This window comes from Accipiter gentilis, chromosome 15 (genome assembly GCF_929443795.1).
Source record: "Accipiter gentilis chromosome 15, bAccGen1.1, whole genome shotgun sequence".
In the NCBI taxonomy this organism is placed as follows: domain Eukaryota; kingdom Metazoa; phylum Chordata; class Aves; order Accipitriformes; family Accipitridae; genus Astur; species Astur gentilis.
In genome coordinates this window covers 21,573,309-21,588,769 of record NC_064894.1, presented here as the reverse complement: position 1 = coordinate 21,588,769, position 15,461 = coordinate 21,573,309, and the positions used below count along the sequence as shown (strand labels likewise).

The window sequence follows — 15,461 nt, the reverse complement described above, 5'->3', positions numbered from 1 at the left end:
TACAGCAGCACAGGAACAGCAGCGATGCCCTGGCCATCTGCCAGCCCAGGCGCATTGCCATTGCTGTTATCAGAATGTTCCCAGGCACAGCAGAGTAAGATGATAAGCAGTACAGCAAGCAGCAAAAGCAAAAAAGCAGCCACTAACGAGCACTAGACTCTAATACACAGTAAGGCAAGCAAGCCCCATGGCAAGCACAGGAGCCTGTCAATTAATAGCTGAACAGCAATAACAGATATAAATTTGATCTACCACGTTCCAATCAATTCTGCCATTATCTCAAACCGTTCGAGCCCCATGCTGGGCACCAAAAAGCACTGCTGTGGTTTAACCTCAGCTGGCAACTCAGCCCCACACAGCCGCTTGCTCACTCCCCCCACAGTGGGATGGGGGAGAGAATCGGAAAGGTAAAAGTGAGAAAACTCGTGGGTTGAGCTAAAGACAATTTAACAGGTAAAGCAAATACATGTACACAGGCAAAGCAAAACAAGGAATTCCTTCACCACTTCCCGTCAGCAGGCAGCTGTTCAGCCATCTCCGGGAAAGCAGGGCTCCATCATCACGTGTAACGGTTACTTTGAGAAGACAAATGCCATTCCTCCGAACATCCCCCCTTCCTTCTTCTTCCCCCAGCTGTATGTGCTGAGCATGACGTCCTATGATCTGGAATATCCCTCGGGTCAGTGGGGGTCAGCTGTCCCGGCTGTGTCCCCTCCCAACTCCTTGTGCCCCCCCAGTCTCCTCGCTGGTGGGGTGGGGTGAGGAGCAGCAAAGCCCTCGGCTCTGGGTAAGCCCTGCTCAGCAGGAATGAAAACATCCCTGTGTTATCAACACTGTTTTCAGCACAAATCCAAAACACAGCCTGTACTAGCTACTATGAAGAAAATTAACTCTATCCCAGCCAAAACCAGCACAGGGTTCTTCTGAATTAAAGTCTGAATTAAAGACTGAATGGTTGTACATCAACTGGGGTTTGTTCTCTGACTTGTTATTTTGCTCATTCTTCATGGTTTAGTGCAGATGTGACTCTGTCTTTTTGCCCTGAGTGAAAAGGCTTTCATGTTCTTTGCTATGCACACAGAAAAATAATGCTCCAACAGGACAGTGCTAACAGGCACGGTGGCTCACTCTGGTCAGAAACAGTGCCACTAGACAGGTGTTTGTCAACTGTTTTTAAACAAAGCTCACATAATCTTTTCAAAGTAAGAATTGGCTCAGACCATTGTACACTATTGCTGAGATGATTTTCACTTGCAACTAGCAAAAAATGTGTCAACATGGTGATAGTTTATTTAACATATTTATTTCCTCACAAGCTCATTTTGTTTAGTGTGATGGGGATGTGTGCATGCCCTTAATTAATTACTTATGTGCAACTGTCTTCTGGACTGCTTTCTGGTGCTCTGTGGAGTCTGGAAAACAGTCATTGAATTGGGTGACCCACTGGTAGGCTTTGACATCAGCCACAACCAGCACATGAAGGAGCCAGCATCAGCTCTGTGAATTAATACAGAGAGGTACACACAGGACTGTAATGGAGAGGGGGAAGAAAAGCTTTCCACAGGCAGGGGATGGTTGTGCAATGAAGATGTAATACACTGATCCTTTGCTCATGTTGAGCTTTGCCATCTTTGCAATGAAATTAGTCAAGATTAAAAACCCGAGGATTTCCATTTCCACAGCCCCAGAGCCACCTCTCCATGGACAGCCCTCACACATGTGTGCTCTCGCTGGCCCCTATTTCAGAAGATAAGCAGTCTGTCTCCTGGGCAGCAGTTTTGGCTCAGGAGGCAGAGCCCCTTCTCCCCTTTCTTCCTGCCCTCCGAGTAACCGCCTGCCCTGGTCTCCCTTCCCAAGGCTGTCCCACTCCCCAAGCACCCAGCCTCCCAGTCGTCCCTGACTCCTGTCCCTCTTTACTCCTTACATTCAGGTTATCACTTAATTTTCTGGCCCTGCCTTGAGATTTACGGTCTGCCCCTCCTTTTCCAGCCCTTTGGTTAAAAGGCTTTATCCAAGCCATCATCCTTCGAAGACAACGAGAAAACTTGAAAAAATGGTTCGGTTTTCAGCTCACAGTGGCATAAATCAGGAGAAAGAGCACTGAAGGCAACGGGGAGACAAACGGAGGGGACAACCAGGTTCACAGCTTCAAACTGCTCATTTTCCCTGGTCCATACTGCCATCTCCACAGATCCAGCAAGGTGGCATAGGAAATCAATATTTATTTGCTGTGTTCTGTTTCTACGCTGTTGAAGTAAGACTCTTCCTTCTGATGAATGACACACAGTTTTTCTGGTAGTCAGGGCAGGTATTGAAATACTTGGATGTGTTTTCAAGAATAATCAGGACTATGTAACCACACAAGACTTCTGATAGTCTTAGAGTTATTTCTGACATTTGCTGGTCAAGGCCAAATCCTGCTTGCTTTAGTTGTGAGTACAATCCCTTTGATGAGGTTGAGCAGAAAGGTAATGGCAGCACTTGGATAAGAAAACTAACCAAATTTGCTTGAGAGCTGAGTTGTCAGTTAGGGTAAATGCCGATTCCTGCCTGGTAACAAAATTCATCTATTATCAGAGAAGAGGGCCATGCCTTCTTCAGGCCCTGCTTCTGAACCATAGCTGAAAAAGCTAGTGCCTTTCTAATTTTGCTTTGTAATGTCATGTTTATTTTTGATAAAAAGAAGTACTACTTGATGAGGAGACGTCTTCCTTGCAGGTCTGCAGCAGCGCATTTATTAATGCTAGAAACATTTGTATTCTGGTTATGCCTCAGAGATTTCAGCTGAAACTCTTAAGCTTTTTTCCCTTTTCTTCCCCTTTTTTCTTTTCCCCTCCTTCTTTTATGTTTTAAATCTTTCTTCCCCCTGCGCCCCGTGTTTTCCACTCACACGAAGAACACATTCTCTCGCAGAAGAATATTCAACTCCCTCAAGATGCGGGAAAACGCATCCCCCTCGACCTGCGGGGGGATGAAGAAGATGAAGATGCAGCTCTGCCCCCCCCCCCCCCCCCCCCCCCCCGGTCCTTCCCGGTGCCCCTGCAGACCCCACGGGAGGGAGACCCCCGGTGAGGAGGGCGAGCGGCTGCTCGTGGGGGGGGGGGTCTTGCCATCGCTCCCCGGGGATGCGGGTGCTGTCAGGGCCGTGTGGGACGCGCCGAGGGCCCTTTTCCAGCCCCCCCCCCCCCCCCCCGCCGCCCCTCGGCGGGGCGATGCGCGGGAGTGCTGCTGCCCTCTCCTGGGGGGAGGCGGGATCCTGCCCGCCGGCCCGCTGCCCCAAAGTTTCTCGGGGTTTTAGGCTGCACCCCTGCTAGTGAACTAAGCAAAGGGGGGGCGGGGGGGGGGGGGGAATCCTCTGGCCCCGGAGCCACCCAGCCACATGCGTCCTGCTAAGCAGCTTCGGGGTTCCAAGCGCGGTGGCAAGTCCCCAAAGGAGCAGGCGCTGTGCGGGGGGAGTATCGCTGCGCCTCGGCCAAAATGTCGGTGGGGCCTGCCTGGAGAGTGGGCAGGGGGCTCAGGGAAGGTCCGGCACCCAAATCGGGGCCCTCACCCCGATCAAGCTGCGAGTACAGGCAATCTGGCACATTTTTTCTCTGTGTCATACTCGTGACATGGTTTCCATTTGTTTTCATTCATTGCTTTGAAAGCCATTTCTTCGGAGCTGAGGTATCCGACCCACTCAGAGAAGTCAGATGCTCTCCATCGGGCGCTCTTTGCCTGCCTGATGGCATCTTTCTCATCGCCTTTGCTGTCGTGTTTTCACAAATCCATCCTGGACGTTTCCATGCTGGGACATCTACTGCACGACCGGCACAAGCTAAGGCCAGGCGGGCCAGGCGACGGGGAGCCGGCCGAGCTGGGTACGGCTGGGTGCACGGGGAACCGGTTCAAGCAGCGCCGAACTCCTGGCAGCTGCCGCAACCGTCACACCACTGTCAGCCAGCGCTGCCTCCCGTCACCGGTGCCACGTTTCCACTACTGAATCTGCCACAAGAAACAGATGGGGCCATTCCTGCTCAGCTCCGTTATTCCCATGGTATGGAGTTGCAGGGCTCTGCTCTGCCTCTCCGTTGTGTGTCTGACCAGAGCGCTAAGAAACCCAGACTCGGCCAAAAGCCCATCGAAATGGCTGGAAAGGGCGTTAGTTAGGTGTGACAGGCACGGGGGGTCAAGGTTCTGCCCGGCAGAGGAGTTATTAGATAGCCCGGCACTGCAGCGCCCGGTGAGAGGGCTGCCTGCTGCTCTGGGAAGAGTTTTCCTTTGGCGACCACGGTTTTATTGAGAAGCGGCCGTGGGGAAGTTTGGGGCCAGATACCAACAAAGGCGTCGAGCTTGAGGCAAAACGTGGGAAATAGTTTGCCTGCGGAAAGATGCGGTCTGCTCCTCCGCTGTCAACTTTTCCTCGGGTCTGGGGATTTTTTTCCCTAACCGTTGCCGTATTTTCAGCACGTTTCGCAGTCGCTCCCCGCACGACGGCTACTTTCAAGCCCCCTTTTTCGGACGAGAAAAGCGTTGTTACCCGCCCGAAAGAGATGGCACCGAAACCGCACCCCCCACGGAGCACCACGTGGCAGGTACACCCCTCCCCGGGCACTGCAGCCCCCTGCCCACACCCGCACCCGGGGACGCCCCACCGCCACGACCCGCCAAGAGCCCACGCCGTTATCCGCGCCCCCCCCCGCCCTCCACGCCCGCCGCGGCCCCGCCCGCTCCCGCCCGCGGCCCCGCCCGCTCCCGCCCGCGGCCCCGCCCCCTTTCCCCGCCGCCACCAATGACCGGCGGCGCCCCGTGGCGGAGGCGGGCCGTTTGCCGGCGCGGCGCTTCCGCTTCCTCGGCGCGGCCGCCATGGCGCCGCTGCGCTGCCTCCCGCTGCTGCTGCTGCCGCCGGTCCTGGCGCTCGCCCTCGGCCCCGCCGCCGTCGGGCGGCCGCGCCGGCCCCTGGCGCTGGAGGCGCTGGGTGAGGCGGAGGAGCTGGCGGAGGAGCTGTGGGACGCGGGGCTGCCCGGCGACCTGCCCGAGCTGGAGCCCGAGTGCCGCCGCCTCCTCGTCGCCTTCGCCGAGGGCAGCGCGGCGCTGACGGGCTGCCTGGGCCGCCGCGCCCGCCCGGTGCGGCTCTGCCAGGCCTGCCACCGCCACTACCGCCGCCTCCTCGCACAGTACGGCGACATCGCCCGCGCCGTCGGGGTGCGTTCGCGGGGCCGGGCGAGGCGGGGAAGGGCGGGGGGCGGCGAGGCGAGGCTGCCCGGGGCGGGGGCCCCGGCGCCGGGCTGGGGGGCCCCGGCCGCTTCGTCAGCCCGCTGCCGGGGCGCGGCTGGGCCCTGCGCAGGGGGGCGGTGGGCTCCTCGGGAAAGCGGGCGGCTGCCAGCCCGGGACGCTGCTCCTTGCCTGCGGCCTGCCGGCCGGTGTCCGGCCCAGCCCCGCACCCCGGTCCTGCCCGGAGCCGGGGGTGAGGGGAGGCGGCGTGTGTTCGGCCGGGCCCCGGCGCGGCTGGCGGCGTGACCCGGGACGCTGCCGCGGTGAGCGGGGCACCCGTGTTTTTTGGGGCAAGGGGATCTCCAGCCTGCGACGGTCAGTTGCCAGGCTGGAAGCCCCGCCGGGTGCATCAGGCGGTTTAGCAGCGGCTGGGAGCGTTTGGGAAGCGCCGCTGCCCGTGACGGCTGCCTTCTGCTGCCCGGCGATCTGGCCAGCTCCACCCGCAGAAAAAAAGCTTTGCTCCTCTGTGCATGTGGAAGAACTTGAGTTGTTCTTTTTTTCCCATTTCTTGGTGCTGGAGGTGGTTCGTGACTAGTTTTGCATGTTCTCATCCAGTTTATCCGTTTGTAAAAGTTAGTCCCCGGGATGGTGTGAGGATGACAAGAGTGGATCAGACCAAAGGACCTTTTTCTGTTCTCTGATCGTGGCTAGAAGTGGGTGCCCTGGCAAAAGTACAAGCAGAGAACAAGTATCAGTGTGTATCAGTGTGTCCCCTGGATTGTGCTTCCGGTCTTGGGATTTCTGAATCTATTCAGAATTGCCATTGGCAAGAAAAATCTGTTGCTCTTTAAACCCAGGTAAACTTCTGGTGCCGCAGTGTCCTGCTGCAAACCATTTCGCGGCTTGGTTACCTGTCGTGTGAAAAAATACCACTTTCTGGTTTTGATGTGTTGTCTGCCCGTTTCCCCTCACCACCCCGGTGCTTGTATTGGAAAAGTGCATGGACTTTCATTTCATAATTGCCCTCTCCAGGGCAAATATCTAGCCAGTGGTTTCTTGTTTTAGTCTGCAATCCTGGAGTCTGTTTTATTTGTTTCTCATATGGAAGCTGTTTCATACCAGTGACTAAGTAATGTGAAAGTGAGAAATTGATTATGTAATTCTCTTGGGTATTTTCAGCATGATGTTTTGGCTAGGATTAGGTTGCCAAACATCCCAGTACTTAGAATATGTATGAACTCATTGCAGCTGCTGTGCTAGAGTACTGGCAGCCTGGGAGGACTGGTCCACTATGTGGTCTGGAAGACACATCTGTACTGGAGAGCATTTGGCTTTCCTTCCGTGGGTGGATTAACGAACCAAATAAAGGAGGTAACCTCTTGCAACCTCAGTCGATGATCATAAGTAATCAGTTATCTGATGTTTTTATCTTTGCCATCCTACAGTAGTTATAGTGCAATGAGAAAGAAGCAGCTAGCTTAAGTTTTGGACATCTCTGAAATGCAAAATCCTCCTCACTAGGCTAATTAAAGAATAAATTAGGCAAATGTATTTAAGGAATGATAGGATAGGTCTACTTGATTCAGTTTTGGATTTAGAGTGCTTTTGCCCACTCATGAGTGCAGCTGGTGAGGAAGTTTCACAGTTAAAGGCCTTCATGAAGCAACCAGGGAGTTTCCCGCATAAACAGCTTTCTTGCATATCTGTTTGTAATTTGGTAGAAATGAAAGCGGGTGAATGTGGCAATATTTGACTTCTGCAGTTGAGTCTCCAAGGGAAACTTCTTATTTAAAAAATAAACCTGTTTTAACAGAGGCAGAAACTGGATCTCTCATAAAGCTCTGTAAGGAACATGTTTCTCGTTAAAGAGATTATTTTCTCATGTGTCCCATGTCACTTGTCGAAGAGGCTTTTGACAGCTTTGGCAATTTTGAGAAGTGCTTAAGTCAATTTAGCAGCCAGAAACCAGGAGCTAGAGCACAGGAGTCAGCTGACTGGAGGTCATGGTTTTGTATCAGTGATTTGAGGGAGAAAATAAAGCTCTGAAGGAGAAAAAACGTTATTCTGAATTCCGATAGGGATACTTCCCGTTTATTCTGTAACTGCTTTTATAGTTGCTCTGCATTTTTTTTATGAGCTTGGTCCAAAGAGTAAGTTGCTGTAAGAGTTGTGCCAGTGCCTGCTTTGAGGATGGGCTACCTTGGGTGGCTTGCTAAGACGGATGAGTTTGGTACCTACGTCTGGGGAGGACGAGAGCCTGGCCTGGCCTGGCCACAGGCTTGGGGGAGTGGCCGCAGGTGCTGCTTCGCAGAGGTCTGCGTTCCTGGTATTGCTGTGCTGGGGGGGGAAGTTTGCTGCTGATACAGTACATTGGTACAGCTGTTTTAGATGTTGTTTTCTGTTGTTTGGGTTTGGTTTGTTTTGAGGCCAGTTCGATGGTTCAGCTCCTTCAAATATTTCTTCAGCCTAGCGAGAACGACCCTGTCCTTCTCTCTGGCTGCACGTGCGTTGAGCTGGCTCCTGGGGTGGTGGCCCAGAAATGGATGAACGTGAGCTACCTGGCAGAGGCAGCTCTGACTCTCTGCTTGCTCTTGCTCTTTGGTTTGTTTTTTTTTGCAGTCACATGTTTTTGAGTGACTTGCATGCAGTCCTAGCAGGTCTTCAGAGACCATGTGCAGTAGGCTGTGTTGCTCCTAGTATGAATTGGTGGATCAAAAGATTATTATTGTTCCTTCAATTCTGCTCTGCCTATTCTAGAAATATCGATGTGATGCGTTGTGATTGTTTAGCTGTGGTTGCCTAACGTATGTTTCAAATTTTTCCCTCTGTATTTTTAATGCTTGATTGCTTTTTTTTTGGTGGTGTTTCCTTTTTCTTCTAGAATTCTTCTGAGAGCCACAACTGTGCCAAAAGCATCTTGACCTCAGACAGGCTGCAGATAGTTGTGACCCTTTCGGAGTTCTTTAATGAAACCTGGGAGGCAGCCAACTGTGCAAGTATGTGACTCCTTCTGCTACTGTTATGACTTAGCCCCTAAAATTTGCACAGTTTGGAATTGTATGTATTTATTTAAATACAGTCAGTAGATAACACAAAAATCCTAAACTAGAGCCGCTCCAATGAAGGGTACAAGAGCTTTTTACTCAGGGATACTGCCAAAATCTGAGGGCACTATTCTCTTGGAAGACTTAGTTGTTGTATAAATATTTTTTTTAGGCTATTCTTTCAAAAGGTAGTCTTGCTGGTTTTCTTTGTGATCTACAGACATTCTGGAGACTTTCCGTAGCTTCATTGTGGTTTCTTCTGTTTTTCTCCATCTTCCCATTTTCTCAAAAACTTACATAAGAAACTTTTCCTTGTTTGTTAATAAAGTCAGTAACTCTGGGATGCTTACACATTGAACCGTGTCTGCCTCCACAGCCATGCTTTTGATTTCATTTTGTGGGTGGAGGGTGTCCAAATCTATCCCTGTATCTCGCTCTCCCCATGCTGCTGGTGATGTGCCATGCTTACAGCTAAACTGTGGCTTTTTGCCGTTCTCCTGGTGTGGGAAGTGGGACCCTGTGCTAGAAAACAGTGGGAGTAGCTCTATAGAGTTGAGTGACAAAGATGCTGGGTTTGCTGCAGAGCCCCTTGAGAGCCTAAAAGTTTGTTTTCATTTGTGAGTCTGGGCTGTGTGAGGGCTGGAAAGGCAGTACAGGAGGAGCTCTGTGGTCTGTGCTGTCCTGTTGTGCTTAGCTTGTGACCTGTGTGCTGCCTGCCCAGTGTCCAGCTGAATGCTCGCCCTCAACACTGATGGTGCTTCCTTCTTTCAGGAGATTTTTCTAGGAAGATTGCGTGCTCTCATGGTGCTGTTGCTGAACATCTAAATTCCCAAACCCCTGTTGTTTTCAAGGGTCTGTCTGGTTAGGGAACCCGAAGTGGGGTGGGATGGGTGGAAGTAGTAACATGGTAGGGTTGAGTCTATGACTGGGAGGAAAGCCCCAGAGCTCCCGTCAAAACTGGTGAAATGGTCAGCTCTTTTCTTAAACAATAATAACCTACACTCTGATTCTGCTGTAGTGTTTGTGGTCTAGCCTGTTTCCTGGATGCTCTCTGTTTCATCTCCACTGCTGGTGCTTCTGCTTTCACATAATGGCTGTTACTGTTGCTGGGCAAAGCCAGATTTGCAGGGTAGAAAATAAAAGTAGTGTCTTGTTTTGTCTCAAAGTCCAAAGATAATTCAGACCCCCTCTTCAGAAAGCTCTTGATGATAGTCTTCGTCTTTAACTTAATCAAGGCCAATTAATTCTGAAATATGTTCTCGATGAAGACTTAGGTCAGCAGGTCTGAGACATCAATGGCAGGCAGATAGGGAAACCGCAGTGTTGACTAGACCTGTCTTTTATAGTCGAGAGCCTTTTTTGCAGGAATGGAGTGTCTGGGGCTTGTCGGCTATGGAAATGTTAGAAATTAGAATATCCTGATGTTTTTCTTTCTCTTTGACAGATTGTTTAAAGAACAGCAGTGAGGGATTATCAAATTCTACTGTAGAATTCCTGGATTTATTCAATAAATCTCTGACATGTTTTGAACATAACCTTCAGGTATTTATGCTGTGTATTTAAGAGAAGCACTAAAACCTCTAATTGCTGGCAAAATCTTATTTATGCTGAATAAACTGCAGATACGCATTAGGCAAATAAACTGCTGGTGAGTTTGTGAATTTTAGGCAGATAAAGCAGTGATCTGTATAATGCAGATGTTTACAGATTGAGAGCTTAAAATTAATTCTAATTGATATTCACCTTGACTTCATTTTGTATGTAATTGCAATGCTACTTCACATCAGAATTTCTGAATTCACAACAGTTGATAATTATATAGTAAGAAACATCATGTCTGCATGCTGCAAGTCTCTTTTTCTACCTCTTTGGAGAACTGTTGTCTTCTGACTTAACAATTCAATCTTTAAATAGCCTTTTGGTAATACAGACTGGTTCAGAAAGACCGGTACCTTAAATCATTGTAACAGTTCTTTTGACTAGTAAAATTATGGGTAGACAAAGTTTGTCATATTTCAAAGGCAATATAATTCACTTAGTGAAATGAATGTGGTAATTGGCCCCAAAGAAAATGCCCTAAATAGCATAAGAAACTGGGCATATTCCATTTCAGTCGGAAACTGGCCAAGTTCTGGGATCATTCAGTGGTAAAAACGGGAAATGATGGGTGTGAGACAATCTCTGAGGAAACTCTGCTTTTTTTATTATTAATGATTTCTAGGAAATGTGCCTTTAGGCCTTGGCTAGGAGTGATGTCTGAACTAGAACTTAACCCAGTGGTTGGTGGGTAGCTGATACAACCATTACTGGGTTGGAATATCTTTAGAGATTGTAGTTTTGTTTTAAAGTGTGTCGTATTGCATTCAGGGGTGGTGAAGGCCGCTGTCGTGGTTTAACCCCAGCTGGCAACTCGGCCCCACACAGCTGCTTGCTCGCTCCCCCCGTGGTGGGATGGGGGAATTGGAAGAGTAAAAGTCAGAAAACTGGTAGGTTGAGCTAAAGACAGTTTAATAGGTAAAGCAAAAGCCCTGCGTGCAAGCAAAGCAAACCGAGGAATTCATGCAACGCTTCCCGTCAGCAGGCAGCTGTTCAGCCATCTCCAGAAAAGCAGGGCTCCATCACATGTAACAGTGACTTGGGAAGACAAATGCCATTACTCCGAACATCCCCCCCTTCATTCTTCTTCCCCCAGCTTTTTTATATGCTGAGCATGACATCCTATGGTCTGGAATATCCTTTTGGTCAGTTGGGGTCAGCTGTTCTGGCTGTGTCCCCTCGCAACTCCTTGTGCACCTGCTTGCTGGCAGAGCATGGGAAACTGAAAAATCCTTAACTTAGGATAAGCACTACTTAGCAACAACTAAAAACATCAGTGTGTTATCAACATTGTTCTCATACTAAATCCAAAACACAACACTATACCAGCTACTAGGAAGAAAACTGACTCTATCTCAGCCAAAACCAGGACAGCCACAAATGAAAAGGATTATGTACTATGACAAAGTCTGTCCCTGTCAGTACAGCTCAGCAGTAACAACAGTTACTTGTTAGGTATGGGCAAATGAAAAACAAACCACAGTATTAAGGAACCTGATCTCTGGCTCCAGAATACCATTTAATTGCTAGTAAAATTTTTTTTTCCTTCTTCTGGGAACTGGTACTTTAAAAATGAGATGCATAATCTGCAGGAAATGGATCCTGTCCCTAGTGAATTAGAGTTGGTCCCTTTTCCTCCTGCATTCTCATGCGAGTTGTCTGTCTGGGCCTCTACTCAATCTAGGATGCTAGAAATCTGGATTTTGATTAAAGCGTGACTCTAGTTTTTAAATTTTTAAGTTTTGTTTGTTTTTTTTTTTATAATGCCTTAAAACTCTGTATGAATGCTGTTTTATAATCCTAGGGACAAACCATCTATCTGTCACCAAGTAACTACACAGAAGTATGTAAAAACTGCAACGAAACCTACAAAATGTTGAATGACCTGTATAACAACTTGCAGAGGATGAACAGGCAAGGTGGTGAGTCTGGGCACTCGGCGCACTTGTGCATCGATGTGGAAGATGCAGTAAGTATTTATTAATACTCAACAGGAGAGCTTGCCATGGAGGTCTTTATTAATCTGAGCTATTTGTGCTTGTCTTGCTAGGGATTGCCTTTTCCCTTTTGGTGTGGGACATTATGGGCAGCAGTGCCTTTGGTAGGCTGATGTCCTGTGGGGGGAAATGAGCTTGGTGGGGCTGTCTTGCTAGGTCCTGTCCTCGGTCAGTGCAGCAGGAGCGTGACTGAAGCTCCTGATCAGCTGAGTGCATTCCAGTTTGAGTAGCTGCACTTTAATTTCTTGTTACTGTGAAGGGGATGGATTTAAAAAAAAAACAAAACCAAAAAACCCAAAACTCTTAATCTTCTGGCTTTTAATTTGAAGCTTTACTGCTATTGTTCTAGCCAGTGTAATAATTGATTCCGTATTACAGCAGCTGTTTCTAGGGGTCCTCAGCATTGGCGACGCATGTTTGGAAAAAGCTTTGTTATATTGTGGGGTTTTAAGTGGTTGGGCAAAGGGAGCGCTGTTGAAAGTACGGGATTAGCCCTGTCCCTGCAGGCTGTCAGTGAGTTCTCTGGGAAACAGGCACATGGCAATGTCTACAGTGTATCTGAGTATACTGGTTTTGAAGGTTGTAAAAGTTTTGATGTGAAATCTTGGCTCTGTTTAAATTGTTTGCTTCTACATTTCCAGGGGTTTGCTTGCTTTTGAGGGGAGATCTGTTAAAGTGTTGGTTTTTGAGGTCATATTTGAACACTTGCATGTCTTGAGGCCTGAGTGTTTGCCATGCTGCACAGTGAAAATACATGTGCTTGGTTTCACAGCTTGCTTATGTTTTTCTTTTAGATGAACATCACTCGGAAGCTTTGGAGCAGGACTTTCAACTGTTCTGTTCCCTGCAGTGATACAGTCCCAGTGATTGCAGTTTCATCCTTTATTCTCTTCCTACCTATTGTTTTTTATCTTAGTAGCTTCCTTCACTCGAAGCAGAAGAAACGGATACTCATTTTGCGTAAGTGGTGGTGCTGGCATTTCACTGTTAGAGTTGGGTGGTGCCAGGGACTCTCTTGGCTCTTGTGGGAGAGGGGGCCCAGCCAGATCTGCCTGCAGCTGTGCTGACGGCGCTAATAGCGACTATTAGTCTGCTGCTGTCCCCTGAAGAAGGGTAGTAAAGAGCTTCAGCCATATCTTTTCATTAAAGTTTCTGGACGTGAACAGAAATCTGTTTGCAAGTCTGTGTCGGATAAATAGAGGGAGTGGAGAGACTATGGATAAATAGAGGGAGCAGAGAGACCAGTTTTGCGGAATTCTTTGTGTTTAATTTTCATATAATTTTTCCCTTTCTAGCCAAGCGCATCCAGTCAAATGCCAGTCTTGTGAACATCCAAGAAAAATACAGCTGAGCTGCAAAACAAAACCTGAGAACTGCTGCTGTTATACAGTGGGTACAATTGTGTTGGAATGAGGCCGGCACAAAAGAGGAGTTAATTATGGTATAGTGTAATGATACAGAGCACCACAAGTTAAACAAAATGCTGTCTGACTTCTAAGCGAGGATATTAACAAACATGACAAGGCAGGGCTGTGTGACACTGTATGGACTCTGGTTTTGAAAAATCTGTGGGTTTTTTCAGTCTCAGGCTGTAGCTAGTGTTTTTCTGTTTCTAAGCTTTTGTACTTCTCATCAATAGAATAGCTACACTTTACTTGCATGGTATTTTTCCATATTTATCATATTTGTTTCACAGAAATCTGAGATTCTGAATCTTTTTGAGGTGGTTTTCATAGACAGACAAAACTTGAAATAATAATTGATGTTCCTGCTTGAAACATTATGTTTGATTCTACATAATATTCAGTTTTGCCAGACTTGGGATGGACAGGAAACCTTTAAAAAAGGAAAAGTTCCTATCTTTCCTGTACTGCTCTGAAGTCCTGCTGCTGATACATGTTTAAAAAAAAAAAAAAAGGCATGAAATATGCAGGTAATGTGGTAATATATAATGTCCAAAGCCAGGAACAAAAGCAACAGAACTGCCACTGCTAGACTTGAATAATAATCATTGATGACTACAGTATTCAGTTATCTCTGAAACAGGCAGTGTATTTAGTCATTTGCACACTTTAACCACTAAAATAATTGCTTTTCAAATGTTGCATTTTCAGAGGCTTGTTTCAGATATCTGCTTGGGTAACTGAATGCTTCACTGTTTGTCTGTCTGTTGTGTTATTTCCTTTTTAATTATAAAGGGTTTTTTTATGTTTGGTGGTTTTTTTTGTTGCTGTTTTTGTAGAGAAGTCAGGCAAAGTCAAGTCACTGGAGGTACTGAATTTCCTGGTCCAGAGCTTGCTATGGTTTAATACAGAGGTATTTACAGGAACTTTGTAGGGGAAAAGTTACCTTTTCTAGATAATAATGTATTTTAGCAGTAAATGAACCAGAGGGTTCTCTAACTTAAAAACTGTCCTGAAGGACAATGAAGATACTGTGTTGGGAATTGATGACTTTCAAGAAATAGTTTGAAAAAAATAGGCCTGTGAAATAGATGAATGTAAACAAATTTCAGCTTGCAGGATTCCAAAGCTGGTGGAGAAATTCATACAATAACTGTGGGGATGGATAGTGCTACTAACAGGCTGTGGGCACAATTCAATGGCTGCAGCAATACCGACAGTTCAGTTTGGTTATGATAGTCCTGCTTTGGGAGAGTGGTGGGGTTGAAACAATTTATAGCTGTACTTGAGGTTAATGAATGCCAAAGTCTTTGCTCCCATTTTTAAATGTGTTTTCTAACCTTGAGATAAAAATAAATGGCCATTACAGCTAAAAAATTAAATTTCTCTTGCAATCTGTGTGTCTGATGTCTGTCAAAAAACCCCCATGAAATAGTCTTATGTATTTGACTTGCTTTGGAGCCTAGAATGTTAAATTTTTCATTTGCACTAAGGCTCAAATAAACATATAACAATGTAATAAGTCCTAAAGCTTTTCAAGTGGTTGGTTTTCTTGTTTTTCTTTTTTTTGTGTGTGTTTTTTTTTTTGAGTTAGGACATACTGTTGGTTTTAAAGGCAAGTTGACAGTATGTTTAAGTAAAAAACTGTGTTAGTGATTGGTCCCACCCACGATTGCCTTTTTGTATTTTAACAGTAAGAAGTATTTATCTCCCTCTGTTAAATATGTGAATTGTTAGGTCAGCAGTCAGTTTGTTCTAGGTAGTTTACAACACTAACATAAAACTGTGTCTCTCTTGCTTATTATGTAAAGTCACCTTCTTGCGGCTGGGAGAGGCATGCTGCCTTAAAAAAAAAAGATTATTTTTTTATATCTATTATTCTTAAACTTCAACTTTCTGGGACTTATTCAGCTGCCTGCTCTAATAGCATTACATTGATTTGGGACATCATATGATTGAGAGCTGTTCAAAGCGATCTTTCATTCGTGCAGATAAAGCTAGTTTGTATGTGCAGCATTTCAGAATGACAGCTTTTATACTGTAAGCAGTGGCTTTTTGAGCACATTCATGTTAAGTAGGTCTGAAAGTCATTACTTTTGGATATGGTGGTTAAGCACTTTAAAAAAAAAAAAATCAGCTTTTCTTATTTTCCTGGCTGCTAAGCCAAACGGAAATACTCATGTGACTTTTTGTTGTTTTTTATTTTAAAGCAGCAGTGAAGCTTACAC

At 47.0% G+C, this 15,461-nt stretch overlaps 1 protein-coding gene across 1 annotated transcript; it reads left to right on the top strand.

Moving 5' to 3' along the window:
* Positions 1 to 4,839: 4,839 nt before the first annotated feature.
* On the top strand, positions 4,840 to 14,763 carry OSTM1 (osteoclastogenesis associated transmembrane protein 1). Its single transcript, XM_049818017.1, has 6 exons — positions 4,840 to 5,184; positions 8,075 to 8,189; positions 9,682 to 9,779; positions 11,638 to 11,802; positions 12,625 to 12,790; positions 13,126 to 14,763. The coding sequence occupies exons 1-6, from the start codon at positions 4,846 to 4,848 to the stop codon at positions 13,179 to 13,181; spliced, it is 939 nt and encodes a 312-aa protein (XP_049673974.1). The 5' UTR covers positions 4,840 to 4,845; the 3' UTR covers positions 13,182 to 14,763.
* Positions 14,764 to 15,461: the final 698 nt, after the last annotated feature.